General features: G+C 41.9%; 1 protein-coding gene across 1 annotated transcript in view; it reads left to right on the top strand.

Annotated features, from left to right (window-relative positions):
* The window catches only part of LOC126284092 (activating signal cointegrator 1 complex subunit 3), a 223304-nt gene that overhangs the window by 163064 nt on the left and 40359 nt on the right, over window positions 1-19881 (top strand). Inside the window, exons 29-30 of the mRNA XM_049982741.1 lie at window positions 1344-1472; window positions 8383-8556. Of these exons, the coding sequence (XP_049838698.1) occupies window positions 1344-1472; window positions 8383-8556 (303 nt within the window). The remainder of the gene's footprint in view (window positions 1-1343; window positions 1473-8382; window positions 8557-19881) is intronic.

The raw sequence follows: 19881 nt of genomic DNA, 5'->3' as shown, positions 1-19881 counted from the left end.
TTAAATATGAAGCTGGGCTTGTGCAAGAGCTTTTATGAAATGAGTGCACCAAATACTTCTATTTCTCTTTGTTACATTAAGGCTATATTCCTTTGTCAGAAAATGTGCCCATATGTTCCAAATTGTCTATACTCTTTCAAGTTCCAGAAGTATGACTGTACTACTATTGGATTCAGTGACTGTTACTTGCAGAAATGTGGCTGGGAAGGAGAATGTACAGGAAAAAATGCTCTTCAGTTTCAGTACGTGTTAATCTTTCACAGCTGCATCTGGTAAGAAAAGAGGAATGTCACATTTATGTGGCAGAAAAAAAATTGGTATAGGAACATGACTAAATATGTATCATATGCCAAGACTGAAAGGTATTTACATAATAACATTTGTTGTGGCAGTCCTGAAGAACCTAACAGAGGAAGTCCTCAGATCTACGTAGGCACCTCTGATGAACACATCTACCAGCACTTCTTTCTATTGAGCGACCCTCTGTAACGTACGTGTACCTTTCCCCTCTCCTTCCTCCTTGTCCTCCCTCCTCTTAGCCTGCCGCTGAAATAAATGTGATGTATTGTGCCTAAACAGGCAAAGAGATCAGTTACAGTTGGATTACACAATAGGCGGTCAGTCACTGGGAACAGTAACAATCATAAAATATCTAGAAGTAGCCTGAAGTGGATGTAGGAAAAGCTTATGCCAGGCCGAGATTCGGTGAAAGACTCCTATAGAATGGTAACTCACCCACATAAGAAGTGACCTACAAAACACTTCTAGAAAGTGGTTCATCAGTCTTGGACGTTTAGCAGGTTAGATCAATAAAGGAGAGAGAAAACATCCAATGAAGATGGTGCAATCATTTAGTCAGTGCAAGAGTGATACAGAGATATTTGTCAAACTCCTATGGCAGATGCTACAAGACAGGTGATGTGCATTAGGGAAAAGTTTTACTTTCCATATCCTTTGAATGTGTGTTCCAAGAAGAGTCAGGCAAAATATTACTTCTGCCCACATACATCTCATGAAATGACAATCACATGAAATCTGAAAAATTTGAACCCACATGGAGGCTTAATGCAAGCACCACTCATTAAAAGGAACAGGTAAGGATGCGAAATTATAGTGTTAACCAGTCCTGTCACACACTGTAAGATGGCTTATGAATTGTTGATGTAGATTTCACAACCACTTCCACACATATTTCAGCCGTATATCTCAATTTCTCATGTATAAATGATGAGTTTTGTTTACTTTATGGAGACAAATATTGCAAAATGCCAAATTGGATTTGGATGTACAATGAGCATCATTTGCAATTACATACTTACAAATTCAAATACCAATTTTTACAGATTATATCCAGTCTGAAAGATCCAAACCTGAAACTAACTCTCGCATTTGGCATTGGACTTCATCATGCAGGCTTGCAAGAACGTGACCGTAAAACAGTTGAAGAACTATTTGTGAATCAAAAGATACAGGTGAGAATTTGGAATAGTGCATGCTTTCCAGAATGAAAGATAATTCTGTGTCATTGTATTGTCTCGCAGCACTCATCTGAACCCTTAATTCCCCCTCCCCCCCCCTCCCCCTTGTGTGTAAGATCGAACATAAAAATATGAATACTAATTTCATTTTCAACATATTGTGGATGCCACCAGAACAAGAACAATGAATAAAAGTTGTCATCCTGTATTAATAGTATTACTGTACAGTGTAAAACTTCTGTTGCTGTACAGTTTATAGTATTATCGTCTTGATTTTGAAACAGATTCATAATTAACCACTGAAAAAGCCTGTTACAAAAATTTAGTTGTATTGTATTCCCTGACAAGACAACAAACACTAACATTCAAACAAAACACAGTTCAGTGAAGACAATAAGCACATTATGTAAAGCAAATATAATTTATGCTTCTATATGTTCATCACAACATATATTAAAACTGAATACGTTAGCATTCTTATAATCAAAAGTAGTAGCAGAGTGCTTTAATTTGAACCTGAAGTCTTCAGTAATTTTAGGCACGTCCTGTCACTGTTACTTTTACTGATATTTAAGTCTCACAGCTAGAGGAACCCTTTATATAAACAAAACATATTCTTACCTTCTCTCTGACATGATGCGTAATATATACTGTAGTCATAAAATACATTTCTGTGCTACACCACCTTGCACATAAGTAATGTCTCAGTAAGCATTGTTAACAATTTATTTGATTTATGCTGTAGTGCAACTGTGTCGTTAATGCAAAGTGAACTTTTCACACAGAAGCAAAACATGTTTGTAATTTTACATACATATACTCTTTTTCTTAGGCACGTGTCAATACTAATTTGGAAGAGAGCCCTAATTCACAGATACTTGCCTACATGTAAACAAGAGCTGTTTCTACCTTTAAAATGTTCCGCAACTCACAGCACTGTGCTGAGAAATGATATAAAGAACTGCACACATTTCTATCCCAGTCTTACCAACATTGATGCGTGGCCATGCACTACCTACGAATTGCTTTGTGAGCCCCAGAAATAATTCCAGGTTTCCAGTTTCTCACCCACACTTTTCTGGATATTTTCCTTAGGATGCTGTCAGGCTCTTTCTTTACATATATTGCGAAAGAAAGCTCCTTAACAGTGTTAAGTTGCTTGTTCATTATTAGGCCAGTTCCAACATATTCACAGTAATCAATGTTAGTGAAAGTCCTTGTGCAATCCATGTCCAGGTACTGTTTTATGTAATTTTGTGCAGTGTGGTAATTAACAAATATGTTAGATATTCATATGTAATTTTTATAGAAATTCAAACAGTGGAAAATCCAGGAAGAAAGGTAAGAATTTCATGAAAAGGATAGTTGCTACTCATCATATAGCAGAGAAGCTGAGTCACAGATAGGCACAACAAAAAGACTGTCACAATACAAGCTTTCAGCCAACAAGTCTTTTGTCAAAAATGACCACACACACACACACACACACACACACACACACACACACACACACACACACACACACACAACTAAATGCAACTCACACACACAACTGCAGTCTCTGGCAGGTGAAGCCACACTGCGAGCAACAGCAGCAGTGCACGATGGGAGAGGCAACTGGATGGTGGTAAGGCGGGGGCGGGAAGGGGGAGGTATAGCAGGGTAGAGGTGGGAGACAGTGTTTTCTTTCACCTCATTGTAACTTCACACAAATTTTGGTGAGTTTTTGCCTTTTGCTATCATCAGCTCCCTCAGATTTCATCATGTTTCCCCCTTTTTCATCCTTCTCGTGATTTTTCCCATTTATTTTGGTGTATTTTTGGATGTAATTCTACCGTATTTATGAATTTTTTTGCATTTTTTCACCACCTTGAATCCTTGTTCCTCCCATCTGCATCAATACAGAAAAGGTTCCTTAAACCTAGCCAGAACCAAGTCCCACATGCTGTTCCTGCTTTGATGCTTGGTTCATGGAATTCCCAGAAATGGCCTTACAATCAAATTACCCATCTCCAGCTGCCACCCTGTGTTCACAATCATCTCCACCTGTTCCGATGATGCCAATCCGTAGCCCTCACCAACGTTGTCCTGCAAAGCCATATCAACCAAGCCCAAACCTCCTTGCAATACCTTCTCTCCATCCATAAAATTCTCCTGCTATGCAATCCCAAATTCCTGGAACCCATAACACACATTGAAACACTTGACCTCCAGGAATTAGCACAACATGCACAATGCCATCTCAAAAAACACTCCACCCTGCTCACTTCCTACTTGCGCCTTGGAGTATCACTTTCCACCAGCTCCACAACAACCTCCAAACCTCCCCCAGATTCTCTCACAGCTGACAAACCATGTCTCGCAGACCTACGACATTTACCCCACCCTCCAAAATTCCCTTCCACCACCACACACAATCCAGAACCTAAACAGACCTGAAACACAGTCATGAACCTTTTCTCCAGAAGCCTTAGCCCCACATAAATATTAGTCCTTCCCAAAGGCCTCACCTTTTGCCCCACTCCCAAATTCAATTGTGGAGGACTTGGTAAAGACCTTCTTTCCTTTTCCCGGTCCCTAGAGTGGAAAGACTTTTTCACCATCAACCCTACCAATCAGACTCAACCTAAGACCAGTGTTGAAGTCTGCCTTTGAAAGAACTGCAGTCCACCATTTAAAAACTGATCATGACCTAATAATCCTACATGCGGACAAAGGATCCACCATTGTTGTTTTGAACTTCGAGCATTACCTGCTGAAGGACTCCACCAGCTGCCAGATACATCCATCTACTAACCTTGTCACAGTGACCACATTCCAGAAATCCCGTATGATCTCCAGTCTCTCCTCAATCCTTAGGCCCATCCCAGAACCTTCCTCTTTTCATCCCTACCACTCGTCACAGTCCTACCTTCTACATGTTTTCTAAAGTCCATCAACCCAACCATCCAGGACGCCTAATTGTGGCCGGTTACTGTGCCTCCACTGAGAGAATGTCTGCTCCGTAGACCAACACATTCAACCCGTTACCCTCCTGTATAAAAGATACCAACCATTTCCTCCACCGACTCTCCGCAGTTACTGTCCCTTAACCACATGGTGCCCTGCTCATCACTATTGATGCCACTTCCCTAATTCCCATGGCCTTGCCACTGTTTAATACCACCTTTCCCAATGCCCGGCGGATGCCAAACCAACAACCTCCTTCCTAGTCGCTTTGACCAACTATATCCTCATCCACAATTACTTCTCCTTTGAAGGCATTACTTACAAACAATTTGGGGATATGTCTATGTGCACCCGCATGGCACCATCCTGTGTCAACCTACTCATGGGCCATCTAGAGGAATCTTTCCCAAACACCCATACTCCTAAACCCCTCACCTGGTTCAGATTCGTTGATGACATATTTGCAACCTGCATTGAGTGTGAGGAAACCCTATTCACACTCCTCCAGAACCTCAACAGCTTCTCCCCCATTTGCTTCACCAGCTCCTACTCAACCCAACAAGCCACCTTCCTAGATGTTGACGTCCACCTCAAAGAAGGCTACATCTGTCCATATCAAACCTACTAACCACCAGCAATACCTCCACTTTGACAGCTGCCACCCATTCCATACCAAGAAGACCCTTGCAGCCTAACCACCTGTGGTTGTCACATCTGCAGTGACAAGCAGTCCCTCTCGAAATATGCAGAGGGTCCCATTGAGGCCTTCACAGATCAAAATTAAATCTCCCCTGCCTTACCTTTCCAGTTTCCCATCACCTCCCAAAGTCAAACCGTCCATCCACAGAGAAGCATTCCCCTCATAACGCAGTACCACCCAGGACTGGAGCAACTGAATGACATTCTCCACCATGGTTTCAACTATCTCTTGCCCTGCACTGAAATGATAAATGTTCTGTCCACTATTGTTCTCACCCCTCCTCAGTGGTATTCTGCTGTCCACTGAGCCTGCACAATAAACTTGTCCATCACTACACAACTCCTGCTCCCTACCCCTTGCCTCATGGCTCATATCCCTGTAATAGTCGTAGATGTGAGACCTGTCTCATACATTCTCCCACCACCAATTACTCCAGTCTGGTCATAAGCGTCCCCTTTTATCTCATCAGAGGCAGGGCAACCTGTGAAACCAGTCATGTAATCTACAAGTTGTCTGTCCGTATGAATGGTTACCAACAAATTGTGGCCAAGAAACAACTGCACCAACTTGTTGCTGAGCACGCCGCCCGACACAAACATCATTCATTTCAGTGACTGTTGTGCAGTCTGTGCCATATGGATCCTTCCCCCCCAACACTAGCTTTTCTGCATTGTGCAGGTGGCAACTCACCCTGCAATATATCCTACATTCCCATAACCCTCCTGGCCCAACTTTTCTTAGTTTTGTCCTCACCAATTCAGCCCCTTCCCTGTTTCCATTCCAGCACCACATAGTTCTCTATGCCACTAATGCACCCAGTCATTTTATTTCTCTCCTCCGCCCCCCCCCCCCCTCCACTCTCTCTCTCTCTCTCTCTCTCTCTCTCTCTCTCTCTCTCTCTCTCTCTCTCCAGCCTCCAGCCCTCTGTCGAACTTCCTGCCTTGACCTAGCTGGCCTACCCTACCTTCATTGTCCCTGAGATGTTTATATTTTCCCACCTCCATGTTGCAAATGTGTTTTGAAATGCGCAGTTGATGCGCTGTTGTTTTCACGTCAATTCTACCAACAATGAGAGTTGTTTAGTTCTCGGGGTTTTGTAGAATTCCTGGATTCATGTCTCGTCGCTGTGCAGCGTATGAAAAAGATTGCGGAAGACTCCCTAATAAATTCCAAAATACAGTGCAGTTCAATATATTTCCAGGACTCTGGTGTCTGAGCCTGGTTACATCACATGTACCCAAAGTCACATCAAACGACACAGAGTTCACAACAATCAACAAACGAGTGAGCCTACAATACATCTGCTCGCAACCCTAGCCAAAAAACGAGTGCCCCAAGGTGCCTGCATGACCTCTATTTATACTTTTGTTAACAATTACCTACAATGAAAATTACAATTTTATGTAAAATCACAATTAAAAGTTAAACCAAATATGAGATACACATAGCTAAAAATTTACGATCTCAGTGCTGAACAAGGTGAACCTGTTTTCAACTTAGTTATGAGTTAATATAACATTTTCTGACTAATTATGTTACAGGTAACAATTACATTTCTAAATTTGTTTATAACAAATCAACTAGTGCCTGAATTTTAGTGCTAACATATATTGGAGATTCAATTAACGTGCTTTATTTATATGTTCTATTTAATTTGCTGTAGGAATTTTATACTGATAGGTTTACTGGTACATCCTGACCATGTGCTACATTTCATTCGATTAGTTACAGTATTAATTTCACATATATATTATGTTTCTCATATAAGAACAATGTTAATCAGCAAAGCATCGTTTTCGAATTATATGTATACTGAAATAGTGGTTATTTTTGTATGTAATTTGGAAACGGGTCACTTTACAATTCCCCCACCCCTACCCTGCCATCACTCCCTTTCCTTGCCCCAGACTTCTTACCTCCACCCAGTTGCCTCTCCCATCATGTGCTGCTGATGCTCGCAGTGTGGCTTCAGCTGCCAGAGTCTGCAGTTGTGTGTGTGTGTGTGTGTGTGTGTGTGTGTGTGTGGGTGGGTGGGTGGGTGGGTGGTGACAAAGGCCTTGTTGCCCAAAAGCTTATATTGTGACAGTCTTTCCGTTGTGCCTCTCTGCGACTCAGCATCTCTGCTATGTGGTGTGTAGCAACTATCCTTGTCATAATATTGTTATAGAAATTCTGTAGGTACAGATGAAGAAAATGACTTATTCTGCCACCGAGGGTATAACTGAAGTCTTTGGCCATCAGTCCTGTTCATCTGCTCTTGTCTTGGCAAATGCAGTTTTGCTCTTGCAAATAATATTAGATTTCTCATACCATGACACATTACAATTCTTCATTGTAAAGCAACACAGAGCTCACTTACCTGGGACAGTGGGAATATAGTAGGATTTTATAAATGGAACCGTATGTTAACAGTATCAGAACTGGATTAGGAAAACCATTTCAAATGTGTGTGCTCTCTCATTTTCTGCATGTAAGGACATAGCTTGGCATGAGGCTTCCACTTGGTAGTGCTTAAGCCATAGTAGTGGATTCTGCTGTCTTTTTTCAATTTCTGCACATTTCTCAGATAAGTTTGTGAAATGACTCGGCACCAAGATTTCTGAAAGCTGTTAAAAATTAGGCCATTCCTTTAAAATATATATTTCCTTGAGTATCTTAGATAATAAAGAGTTAATATTATTAATAGCCCGATAAAATCGTTTGCCTCTTTGTATGCTATCATTTGTCAAAACAGTTGTGGAGGAGGAGATTAGTGTTTAACGTCCCGTCGACTACGAGGTCATTAGAGACGGAGCGCAAGCTCGGGTGAGGGAAGGATGGGGAAGGAAATCAGCCGTGCCCTTTCAAAGGAACTATCCCGGCATTTGCCTGAAGCGATTTCGGGAAATCACGGGAAACCTAAATCAGGATGGCCGGAGACGGGATTGAACCGTCGTCCTCCCGAATGCGAGTCCAGTGTGCTAACCACTGTGCCACCTCGCTCGGTTCAAAACAGTTGTATCAGTATCTTAAATAATTCTGTAACTAAAAATGCTGCTACATATTGTGTGTGTCGCCCTGTGTGTCAGATTTCCCCCCCCCCCCCCCTCCCCACTCCTTTTTCTCTCCTGCAGCCTTAATTAATCATAAAAGTAAAGAAAGAAAGGTTCCAGACTTTTTGGTATGGTCCACAGTTTTAATCTGCCAGGAAGTTTCACTTAAATGCTTTTTTCAGGAAATAACATGAACATATTTATTCATTTTTCTTTCTTTCAGGTTCTCATAGCAACGGCCACCCTTGCTTGGGGTGTCAACTTTCCAGCCCATCTGGTTGTCATTAAAGGGACCGAGTACTATGACGGCAAGCAGCGGCGCTATGTGGACATGCCCATCACTGACGTCTTGCAGATGATGGGCAGGGCAGGGAGGCCCCAGTACGACGAGAACGGAGTACGTAAACAGTTCCATCACATATACTAGTGCTCAGTTCCATTACACAGTTTGTTTAGTCCCTGTGGATTCATTGTTAGGTGTCATTTGGTTCTTTCGGTACTTCCCTTGTTCTCAAGTGAGAGAGAGCTGTATGACAGTGTGTATTTGTTAAGAGGCTATACATTTAGTGTTGAAAATTTTGAAGGAGAAAAAAAAGGGAAAGTGGAATGAACATTTGTCAGAAACTTATGAGAGAACCTGTAAATCCCATTCCTCAATTTGAAATTGCTATTTAATGTTACGAATTGTGGTTCACAATAGTGCACCATTTCACCCAAGTGTCATATTTGTATGTATAGACCAAAACAGTTCACAAATTTGGTATACTATGTTTTAACTAGAGATGTGGTAGACACTTATCTGGTATGAGAGCTCTGCTAGATTATCCCTGGTGTCATCAAGACTATCATTGACAAAATTTTGACAGCCCATTTAGGGTATGCGAAGGTTTGTGGAGGGTGGGTCCCTAGGATGCTTACAGAAGTTTGTGGAGGGTGGGTCCCTAGGATGCTTACAGAAGTCTACAAACAGAAACGTGTGGAAGCAGATCGCAAATTGCATAGGCAACTGATGGCGAGGAATTCTTGAACTCTGTTGTCACTGGGGGGCAAGAACTCGATACACTACACAACACTGGTAAAAGAACAACAATCCCTTCAGTGGAAACATCCAGCATCACCGAAGCCACAGTGGTTTAAACACACACTGTCTGCTGACAAAGTGATGTGAGAATGTTTTGGAGCAGGAAGGGGTCACTGTTGTGCAAATTCCACCCTGCCAGTACAACAGTCAACATGGACCGCTACTGTGAAACATTGAAGAACCCTGACCATATGAAAAATGAGGAGAGGCATGCTCACGAAGGGTGTGCGTTTCCATCAGGACAACACTTGTCGTCATGTCATCTGTGTCACAACTGAGCTCATCAACAGATTTGGATAGGATACTGTCACACACACGCCTTTCAGCTCAGACATAGCCCCAAGGGATTTCCATCTCTTACCTGAAGTGAAGAAACATCTGGATGGGACTCATTTCACAACCGGAGAGGAGCTGCAAGAAGAGTTTTTAAGTTACCTTAATGGTGTGGCAGAAGAATTCCATGATGCAGGCATAGAGACGATGGTACACCACATGCAGAAATGAATGTGATTATGTCAAAAAATAAGTAAAGGTCTGCAGATTTCCACACGTGTATTATTCAATGCCAGTAAACATGTTTTTCATTATGAAAAATAATTGGGAACATTATATCATGGACAACTCTCATACACATTGTAACTTTTGACCAAGGCCTTCTTCAGCAAAGAAAGCGCGCGTGCGCCCACACACACACACACACACACACACACACACACACACACACAGAGAGAGAGAGAGAGAGAGAGAGAGAGAGAGAGAGAGAGAGAGAGAGAGAGAGAGAGACGAGTGCACCTCATGCACACACGGGCACTACCAGCAGTGGCTCTGAGCCATCTAAGAGAGCTGCCATTTATAATTTACGTAACAAAGTTTAAATCTACCATACACAGGATCTGTTGATTTGCAGACAGGCACAACAAAAACACTGCTATACATTTGAGAGTAAGGCCACAAGGCCCCCTTCTAAAGTAGAAAACACACACAAGCTCGTACACAACCAGTGTGTCTGCCTGCTGAGGCTGGATTGCATACAATAAGTGCACTTTGATGGGAAAGCAGTCTGTTAGTGGTAGGGGCAAGGAGGAGGCTGGGGCAGGGAGGGGAGGGATAGCAGGGGACCAGTGGGGGAATATATTGTGTTGTTGTTGGTATTACACCCTGAATTTCAAATTCTATGAAATGTTTAAATTTTAAATATTTCTTTTGAGTATAAAGTATGGGAAATGTAAAATATCACTATGTTCAGAAAATTTTCAACTTCAGTATTATGAGAAAAAAATTAAATCTTATGAGGTATAAAAATGGTTGGTGTCTTGGAGCCATATCTTCATTATTTAATAACTGTTAAATTATAGAATTTTAAGCTAAACTAACGATTTTCTCAGGATCATGAACAACTGTTCTATTAGTTAACTAGGTTGTTAGTTGTGAAGTTTCAGTTTTGACAACATATCTTTTTATAGTATTGACATTACAATATCTTCAAGTCCTGATATCCCTGAATTAATAAAATTTAAGTGAAAACAATTACATTAATGACAAAATGATATATCAATTATTTTGCCGGACATGATGAGTGTCATCCTCGCTCGATATTTCGACAGTTTGACTTGTTATCTTCATCAGGTGCTACTCGAGACTGCTTGTCAAGAGGAATGGGTCCAGTATTTGTACCTATGGTCTTCCCACTCCATTGTTGGTTCCAGGTGTTCCATCTGCAGCCTGCTCCCGTTATCAGAAACAAAGACCACACACTTCCAAGGCCGGATGCGTACTGAGTGTAGTTATGTTATGGCACAAAGATGGTGGCTGTAGCTCCGCCCACCGCCTTGATTGTGTGGTCCGGTGTGCCTGTGTGTGGGCTGGCATTCCATTTTCAGTCTGCTGCAGTTCCATGTGTTCGCTCTGTGGTCCACTCCTGCTAGAAACTTTCTTAGGCATTCCCCCTTTGGTTCTGTATATGTGGCAGTGCTCAGGTGTTTCGTCTTTGGTCCTGTGCACCCGTCTGCATTGGCATCCCATTTGCACAGTTGTAACAGCGGCCACCCCGTGCTGTGGTGACACAGACAGCACTGCCATGGCGGCAGCCTCCGTAAAAACAGTACAGTATGACAAACCTGTTTCTTGTAGACAGATCATTCTGCTCTGTCTAAAACCACTCATATGCCAATACTGCACTGGTTGACATTGAGAGCATATTGTATATGCTGTTTAGCTTTGGTACTGAGATAGTGTGTATGTGGTAACTGCCTTGTACATAGCCACGATTTTGTAATGTATACAGTGTTTGAACACTATGAAATACCTCAAAGAAAAGACCTATCGGCACACAACCAGCAAGGATTTAGAAAATATTATTCTTTTGAAACAGAAATGGCTTTCTATTCTAGAGCGGATCTGGGATGAAGGGCCACTTCTGTGCACGGTAGGATTGTGCATTGGTTGTGGTGAGGATGCAGGTCATTGGAGCTCAGGCAAACATCATCACAAGTCAAACATTCTATTAAAACTCATGCTAGTAAACTTGTGCCTCCACAGTACCGTGGCCACGCTGCTCTCGGCACACGGTGCAGACTGTTTCAGGTGCGTGGCAACAGCTATCTGTTGGCCAGAATGCCGCGATGTCTGTGTCCGGGTTGCTAACACCAGAAACTCACTCAGCAGCATACATGCCAATTAGGTGTAGCACGATTGCTTGTGGATGTTACCAGTAGTACAGAAGACTTCCAGAACACTTGCATGGGATTACAGCCTCCTCTGGTGGATCTTGCCCATGTGGGTGGTGCAAGGGTGCCTATATCAGCACAGAAGGGTGAACGGCTGTACTATCCTGGGAGGGCAGGAGTCTGGCTGCTGCTGGAGTGAACTTGGAGGTGGTGCACCAGTTTAGAACTGCCGACTTCAGGAACGAGCTTTTGGTACTAAAAGATGGTGTGGCAGTGGAGACCCCCCAATGTGTGACAACTGCTCACCGTCCTGTATCACTCCAGCACCTGGCTTGGCCCCCTCCTCGTAGTTGTCACTGCTGGACTGCTGCTCCTCCACTAAAATTGATAGTTATTTGAGGGGGTAGGAGCCCACTTGTTGTGCAGACGCGTTGCTTCCAGCCATGTTCAGAATGACGAATCTGTGGCCTGCCTATGTAGAAACTACTTGGCCTGTCCTGCAAGAGCCCTGTCTTACCTCTGCATTTGGAGGATTGTGGTGCTCAACCAGGCCTGTCTCGCACCGCATAAACAGTCCTATTGCTGCAAGGGGCGCACCGACAACTTAGCATTTGCCGACTGCTTCTGTCAGCTTCAACTGTTCCAGCTGAGCTGCTGGATCCGTAGTAATACAGAAAAAAACAGTGGCACACAAAATATTGAGTGCCATCAACAGGGGATCTCAGATTGATTCCATATTTCTAGATTTCCAGAATGCTTTTAATATGGTTCCTCACAAGCAGCTTCGAATCAAAACTTGACTATGGAATACCATCTTAATGTTGAGTTTAGTGAAATAGAAGTGTAATCTGGGGCTTCCCAAGCAAAAGATAAAGGCCTTCTGATATCTTAATCTATGTAGACAATTTAAGAAACAATCTGAGCAGCTCCTGTAGATTGCTTGGAGATGATGCTATCATTTTTAGTTTCAGATAAAGTCTTCATAAGATCAAAATAATTTACAATGTTATTTAGACAAGATACCTGAAAGGTGAAAAAAAGTGACAGTTAACTTTCAACAATGAAAAGTGCGAGGTCTTCCTCATGAGTACTAAAAAAATTCCATTAAATTTTAGATACACAATAAATGACAGAAATTTATGGGTTGTGCATTAAACTAAATACCTAGTGATTACAATTAAAAACAACTTAAACTGGAAGCTACACAGAGAAAATGTGGGGAAGGCAAACGAAAGACTTCATTTTATTGACACAACACTTAGGAGCTGCAACAAACCTAAAGAGAAGGCCAACAGTATACTTGTTCATCCTCTTCTGGGGTTTTGCTGCACAATATCGTGTCATTAACAGATAGGATTGATGAGGGACATCAAAAACTTCAGAGGGGCAGTCTGTTTTGTATTATTGTTAAATGGGGGGAGGAGCATCATGGATATGTAAAGCAAGTTAGCATGGAAATCATCAAAACAAAGGTTTTTTTGTTGGTCAAAACCTTTTCAGTCATCAAGTGTTTCCTCTGAATGCCAAATTATTTCATCCACCTACATAGACAGAAGTGATTGCCATAATGAAACAAGAGAAAAAAGAGCTTTCAAAGAAAGATTTAGTTCATTTTCCCATGTGCTATTCAAGAGTGGAATTATCGAGAAATAGCCTTATCGAAAAATGGTTCTGTGAAACCTCTGCCAAACAATTAAGTGCGAATTTCAGAGTAATCATGTAGATGTACTCTTGGAGGGAGTATGTCACATGAAACACACACACACACACACACACACACACACACACACACACACACACACACACACACCTGTATTTTCTCATTTCCACAAAATTAGTGATGACACACGTGCAGCTGACAATTGATTAAACGCTATTGTGTAGCCAAAACTGAAATTGTATTTATACAGATTATGAGACTGAAACACCTGGTATAAACAGACTTGATAATTACTATATGGAAAAATATGTTATTAAGTTTGATACCTCTAACAACAGAATCCGATTGTTTGTAAAGTGACATGTAAAGATGATAAAAATAAAACATGAACTATATTAGTGCCAAATCCAAGAGTATTTGGAGTTAGAGGGCTGGCTGGTGGCAATTCCATTGATGTTTAACCTCTAGGGGGTTGGAGGAGGAACGCAGTGGGTGACATGTAGAGCTCAACTCAGGCGTGGGTGGAGCTTTTTCAATCGAACATTGTACGCATACAGCTTGCTATTGGGGTGGTGGAATACTGAACGAGGTAAAACACTCGTAGCACTCTTGTTTGTGGGAGTTGAAACAGTTTTTATCCCACAGATTACTATGAATTTGTAAAAATTACACACTATAATTGGTATTCCATCTATATACTTTTAAAACATTCAGATAAACCAAGCTCCCTTTCACACTATAGACATTTCCGTTCCTTTCCCAATTTAACATAAAACTGAGGAACCTCAACGCCAAGTAATCTGTTAGTACTACTAATGCAGCTAAAGTCAGTTCCAACTGACTTTCACAGACTCCTATGTTGGCAGCATCCCCCGAAACAAGTGCCAGGCTTTAGTGCACTTGTCATATTAACATTTGTGTTCGCATTTCCACATCTACATGAGCTATTCACTGTCTGCACCCAGTGTTACAGTAATCTTCTAGTCTGCTGTTAGGTCTTTGTGTAATCTTTTCTTTGTGGTGTTCCTCATGTACTGTTCTCTACACTGTCCAAATTTTGCTTGCTTTTCATTATTCTTTGTATGTGTTGCATTTTTCACTAGCATTAGTGCACTTTCTCCTGGCAGTGATCTTTCACAACTGAAGTAGTTAAATACTAGCAGAGAAATCCAGTACCACCCAGCTGTATATTTACACAGTATGTGATAAAATGTATCCGGACACCTGGTTGAAAATGGCTTACAAGCTCATGGTGCCCTTCATTAGTAATACTGGAATTAAATATGGTGTTGGCCCACCATTAGCCATGAAGACAGCTTCCACTCTCACAGGTATACGTTCAATCAGGTGCTGGAAGATTTCTTGGGAAATAGCAGCCCATTCTTCATAGAGTGCTGCACTGAGGAGAGGTATCAATGTGGGTTGGTGAGGCCTGACACGAACTTGGCGTTCCAAAACATCCCAAAGGTGTTCTACAGAATTGAGATGAGGACTCTGTGCAGGTCAGTCCATTGATGTTATTCTCATGTAGAGGCCATGCATTATGTACAGTTGCTTGATCATGTTGAAAGAAGGAATCGCCATCCCCAAATTGCTTTTCAACTGTTGGAAGCAAGAAGGTGCTTAAAACATCAGTGTTGGCCTGTGCTCTGATAGTGCCACACAAAACAACAACGGGTGCAAGCCATCTCCATGAAAAAAATGACCACACCATAACACCACCGTCTCAAAATTTTACTGTTTGCGCTACACTCATTGGCAGATGACATTCAGCGGGCATTCACCATACCCACACTCTGCCATCAGGTCACCACATTGTTTACCGTGATTCGTCACTTCACATATTATTTTCCACTCTTAAATTGTCCAATGCTTAAGATCCTTACACCAAGCGAGGCGTCGTTTGGCATTTACCGGCATGATGTGTGGCATATGAGCTGCCGCTCGACCATGAAATCCAGGTTTTCTCACCTCCTGCGTAACTGTCATAGTACTTGCAGTGGATCCTTATGTAGTTTGGAATTCCTGTGTGATGGTCTAGATAAATCTCTGCCTATTGCACATTACAACCCTCTTCAACTGTTGGCGTTATCTGTCAGTCAACAGACGAGGTCGGCCTGTACGCGTTTGTGCTGTATGTGTCTTTTCACATTTCCATTTGACTATCACATTAGAAACAGTGGACCTAGGGATGTGGAAATCTCATGTACAGACGTTTGACACAAGTGACTCCCAATCACCTGACCACTTTCAAAGTCCGTGAGTTCTGCAGAGTGCCTTCTTCTGCTCACTCATGATGTCTAATGACTATTGAGTCACTGATATGGAGTACTTGGTAGTAGGTGGCAGCATAATGCACCTAAAATGAAAAACGTATGTTTTTGGAGGTGTCCAGATACTTTTGATCACATAGTGTAGCTGTGGATCCACACCCACATCAAGTAACACCTGATCTTGTGCTTAATGTTTATGCCCTCATATCTCCTAAACTGTGTGTTGTACAATGATGTAATTTTGCTCTTAAATTCAATGATATATGTGCATATTGCCTGTAAAATTTATCGGTAATACAGTCAGTCGTAAAGATGGCAACAAGAGTTTCCTATGAAAAAGAAACCATGTGCTGAAATTTCTACATGATAGTGCAGCTCTTGCAGAAAAGTGGACAAATGTGTAGTGCAACAGCAGCAAGAAAAAAAGTACTAAATTGAAAAAACTGTGAAAGTAACATAAGTTTTGTAGACAAAAACTTATTTCATGTATTTTCTACTGATGATTGTGGAAATGCAGACCTATGCGGTTCTCGTGAATGAGGCAAAGAGGAAAAGGACAATGTGAATATAGAAGGAGAAGAAAATTTATTGACACTGACAAATAAAAAACCAAGCATAGATGTGGACATTGCAAATCTGCCATCCCAAAGTTGTGCTGAAGCATTTGGTTAAATGACACAAAACGACTTCCAGACTGTAAACTCCAATAGCAAACTATTTCTGCTTTCAGACAGCCGGGGTTGTCGTCTCGCAAATAAACTAAGAGAAAAAACCTAATATATATTTGTGTGGAATAGTGAAACCGGGAGCTCCAATTGGTGAAATTTAAAATATGATTATATCTACAGAGGTAGAAAAATCTGGACGATAAAGGATTTATCGTACTTCTGAGAGGTTCTAATGATGTCTACAAGTACAAAATGGTGATTTCTCTGCACAATCTTAAATAGTGTCTGAAAAATCTCTCTCTCTCTCTCTCTCTCTCTCTCTCTCTCTCACACACACACACACACACACACACACACACACACACACACACATATACATGTCATAATTGTAAATATTCCACATTACAACAATCTTGTGAGAGAGTTTTGTTTTAATGTAGAGATACGAATTGCCAGTAATCACTCAACAAAAATCTACAGATATTTTAAAAATGCAAAATGTGTTCACGTGAGTAAAATAGGAGGTAGATTCCTCACACAACATGGACTACAACCTGTAATGCTTGGGTAAAGCCTATCTGGTGAACCTGGTATATAAAAAAAAAAGCTCAAAACTAAACAGATAGTCGCAATGCCATCACCAAACCCAGCAGAAACACTTCAGAAAAATGTAGAAGCAAAAGAACCATCAGCAGTAACACGCAAAAAAATATGAAGAGTCAGCAGAAACAGTGGATAGTGAAGTGAATGACAAGAAAACTATAGCTCATCATCATCATCCAAATGACTTCTTAGATGAAGACAAGAAAAACAAGAAGTCTCCAAGGGAAGAAGAGCTCGGTGTTTCTCATTTCTCCACCAGAATGTCCAGTCCAGAAGAAATAAAGTGCAACAGCTAGAAGTGGAACTACTGACAACTCACTTGTTTGCATAACAGAACATTGGTGTAGGGGATCTGAAATTATACATGTAGCTCTAAGCTCATATAATCTAGCATGTCATTATAGTAGAACCACTATGAGAGGTGGTGGGTCTAAAGGAAGGGATTATGTATAAAGGTAGAAATGAGATGTAGAAATATCAGCTATAGAGATAAGAACGCCACTTACGTTCCAAAGTGTAACTATACTATGTATTTACCATTCTTCCACTGGTGACAGAGAAACATTCATTGCAAAACTAATCCAAATATTGGACACAGTTACTAATCCTAAGGACAAAATTCTCTTTTTTGGAGATTTAAGTATCAACACATTGAACCCAGATGGGTTCTGCAACACTTTTTTGAACATCATCTACAGCTATAGAATATCACTATCGATTAACACAGCCACAAGGGTAACTAAGCACTCAGCATCAGTCGTTGCCAATGTACTAATTGACTTGAAGAAAAAAAATTTGTGATGTTGTTGTAGGTAACCTGGGCCCTTCAGATCATTCCAGTCAGCTTTTAAAATTAAACATAGCAGTAGAAAACAAAATTAAAATACATTTAAAGCATAAAAGGGTTGAACAATGAAACATGGGAAGAAGTTTAGTTGGAGACTAGTACAGATAGAAAGTTTTCAAAGTCTCTATCAAGATTTAAATTCAGGTTCGAGTCACTAAAACATAAACAAAAGAACTATGTGACCAACGGGATAAGAAAATCCTCTGTAACCCTCAAACACCTCAGCGGTGCGGAAACAACCAGTGAGATCCTGCATTTCAAAAATACAACCGAATATGCAAAAAACATATATAGAAAAGTTTTAGTAACAGCAAAAAATATAATATCCAAATGGACAAATGGACAACTCAGTAAGACCAGTAATATAGGTATATACACAGCAGCAGATGCGCGAGCACCGCCCCCCCCCCCCACCCCCCCCACACACACACACACACACACACACAGACACAGACACAAGCAGACATATTTAAAGGCAAAGAATTTGGGCAGAGATGCCAGTCGAGGCGGAAGTGCAGAGGCAAAGATGATGTTGAATGACAGGTGAGGTATGAGTGGCGGCAACTTGAAATTAGTGGAGATTGAGGCCTGGTGGATAATGAGAAGAGAGGATATATTGAAGGGCAAGTTCCCATCTCCGGAGTTCGGATAGGTTGGTGTTGGTGGGAAGTATCCAGATAACCCAGATGGTGTAACACTGTGCCAAGATGTGCTGGCCATGAACCAATGCATGTTTAGCCACAGGGTGATCCTCATTACCAACAAACACTGTCTGCCTGTGTCCATTCATGCAAATGGACAGTTTGTTGCTGGTCATTTCCACATAGATAGCGTCACAGTGTAGGCAGGTCAGTTGGTAAATCACGTGGGTGCTTTCATACGTGGTTCTGCCCTTGATCATGTACACCTTCCGGGTTACAGGACTGGAGTAGGTGGTGGTGGGAGGGTGCATAGAACAGGTTTTACATCGGGGGCGGTTACAAGGGTAGGAGCCAGAGGGTAGGGAAGGTGGTTTGGGGATTTCATAGGGATGAACCAAGAGGTTTCGAAGGTTAGGTGGACGGCGGAAAGACACTCTTGGTGGAGTGGGGAGGATCTCATGAAGGATGGATCTCATTTCGGGGCAGGATTTTAGGAAGTCGTATCCCTGCTGGAGAGCCACATTCAGAGTCTGATCCAGTCCTGGGAAGTATCCTGTCACAAGTGGGGCACTTTTGGGGTTCTTCTGGGAGAGGTTCTGGGTTTGAGGGGATGAGGAAGTGGCTCTGGTTATTTGCTTCTGTACCATGTCGGGTCTGCTTGTGTGTGTGCGTGTGTGTGTGCGTGTGTGTGTGCGTGTGTGTGTGCGTGTGTGTGTGTGCGTGTGTGTGTGTGCGTGTGTGTGTGCGTGTGTGTGTGCGCGTGTGTGTGTGTGTGTGCGTGCGTGCGTGCGTGCGCGCGCGCGCGCGCGCGCGCGCGCGCGCGCGCGTTTATACCTATCCTTTTTTCCCCCTAAGGTAAGTCTTTCCACTCCTGGGATTGGAATGACTCCTTACCCTCTCCCTTAAAACCCACATCCTTTCATCTTTCCTTTTCCTTCCCTCTTTCCTGACGAAGCAGCCGCCGGTTGCGAAAGCTCAAATTCTGTGTGTTTGTTTGTGTTTTATTCATTGTGCCTATCTACCGGCGCTTTCCCACTTGGTAAGTCTTGGAATCTTTGTTTTTAATATATATATGATGTAAATAAAATAGAAAGAAACTTCCACATGGGAAAAATATATTAAAAACAAAGATTCCAAGACTTACCAAGCGGGAAAGCGCCGGTAGATAGGCACAATGAATAAAACACAAACACACACACAGAATTTGAGCTTTCGCAACCGACGGCTGCTTCGTCAGGAAAGAGGGAAGGAAAAGGAAAGATGAAAGGATGTGGGTTTTAAGG

This window comes from Schistocerca gregaria, chromosome 8 (genome assembly GCF_023897955.1).
Source record: "Schistocerca gregaria isolate iqSchGreg1 chromosome 8, iqSchGreg1.2, whole genome shotgun sequence".
Taxonomy (NCBI): Eukaryota; Metazoa; Arthropoda; class Insecta; order Orthoptera; family Acrididae; genus Schistocerca; species Schistocerca gregaria.
This window is presented reverse-complemented; position numbering and strand designations above follow the sequence as displayed.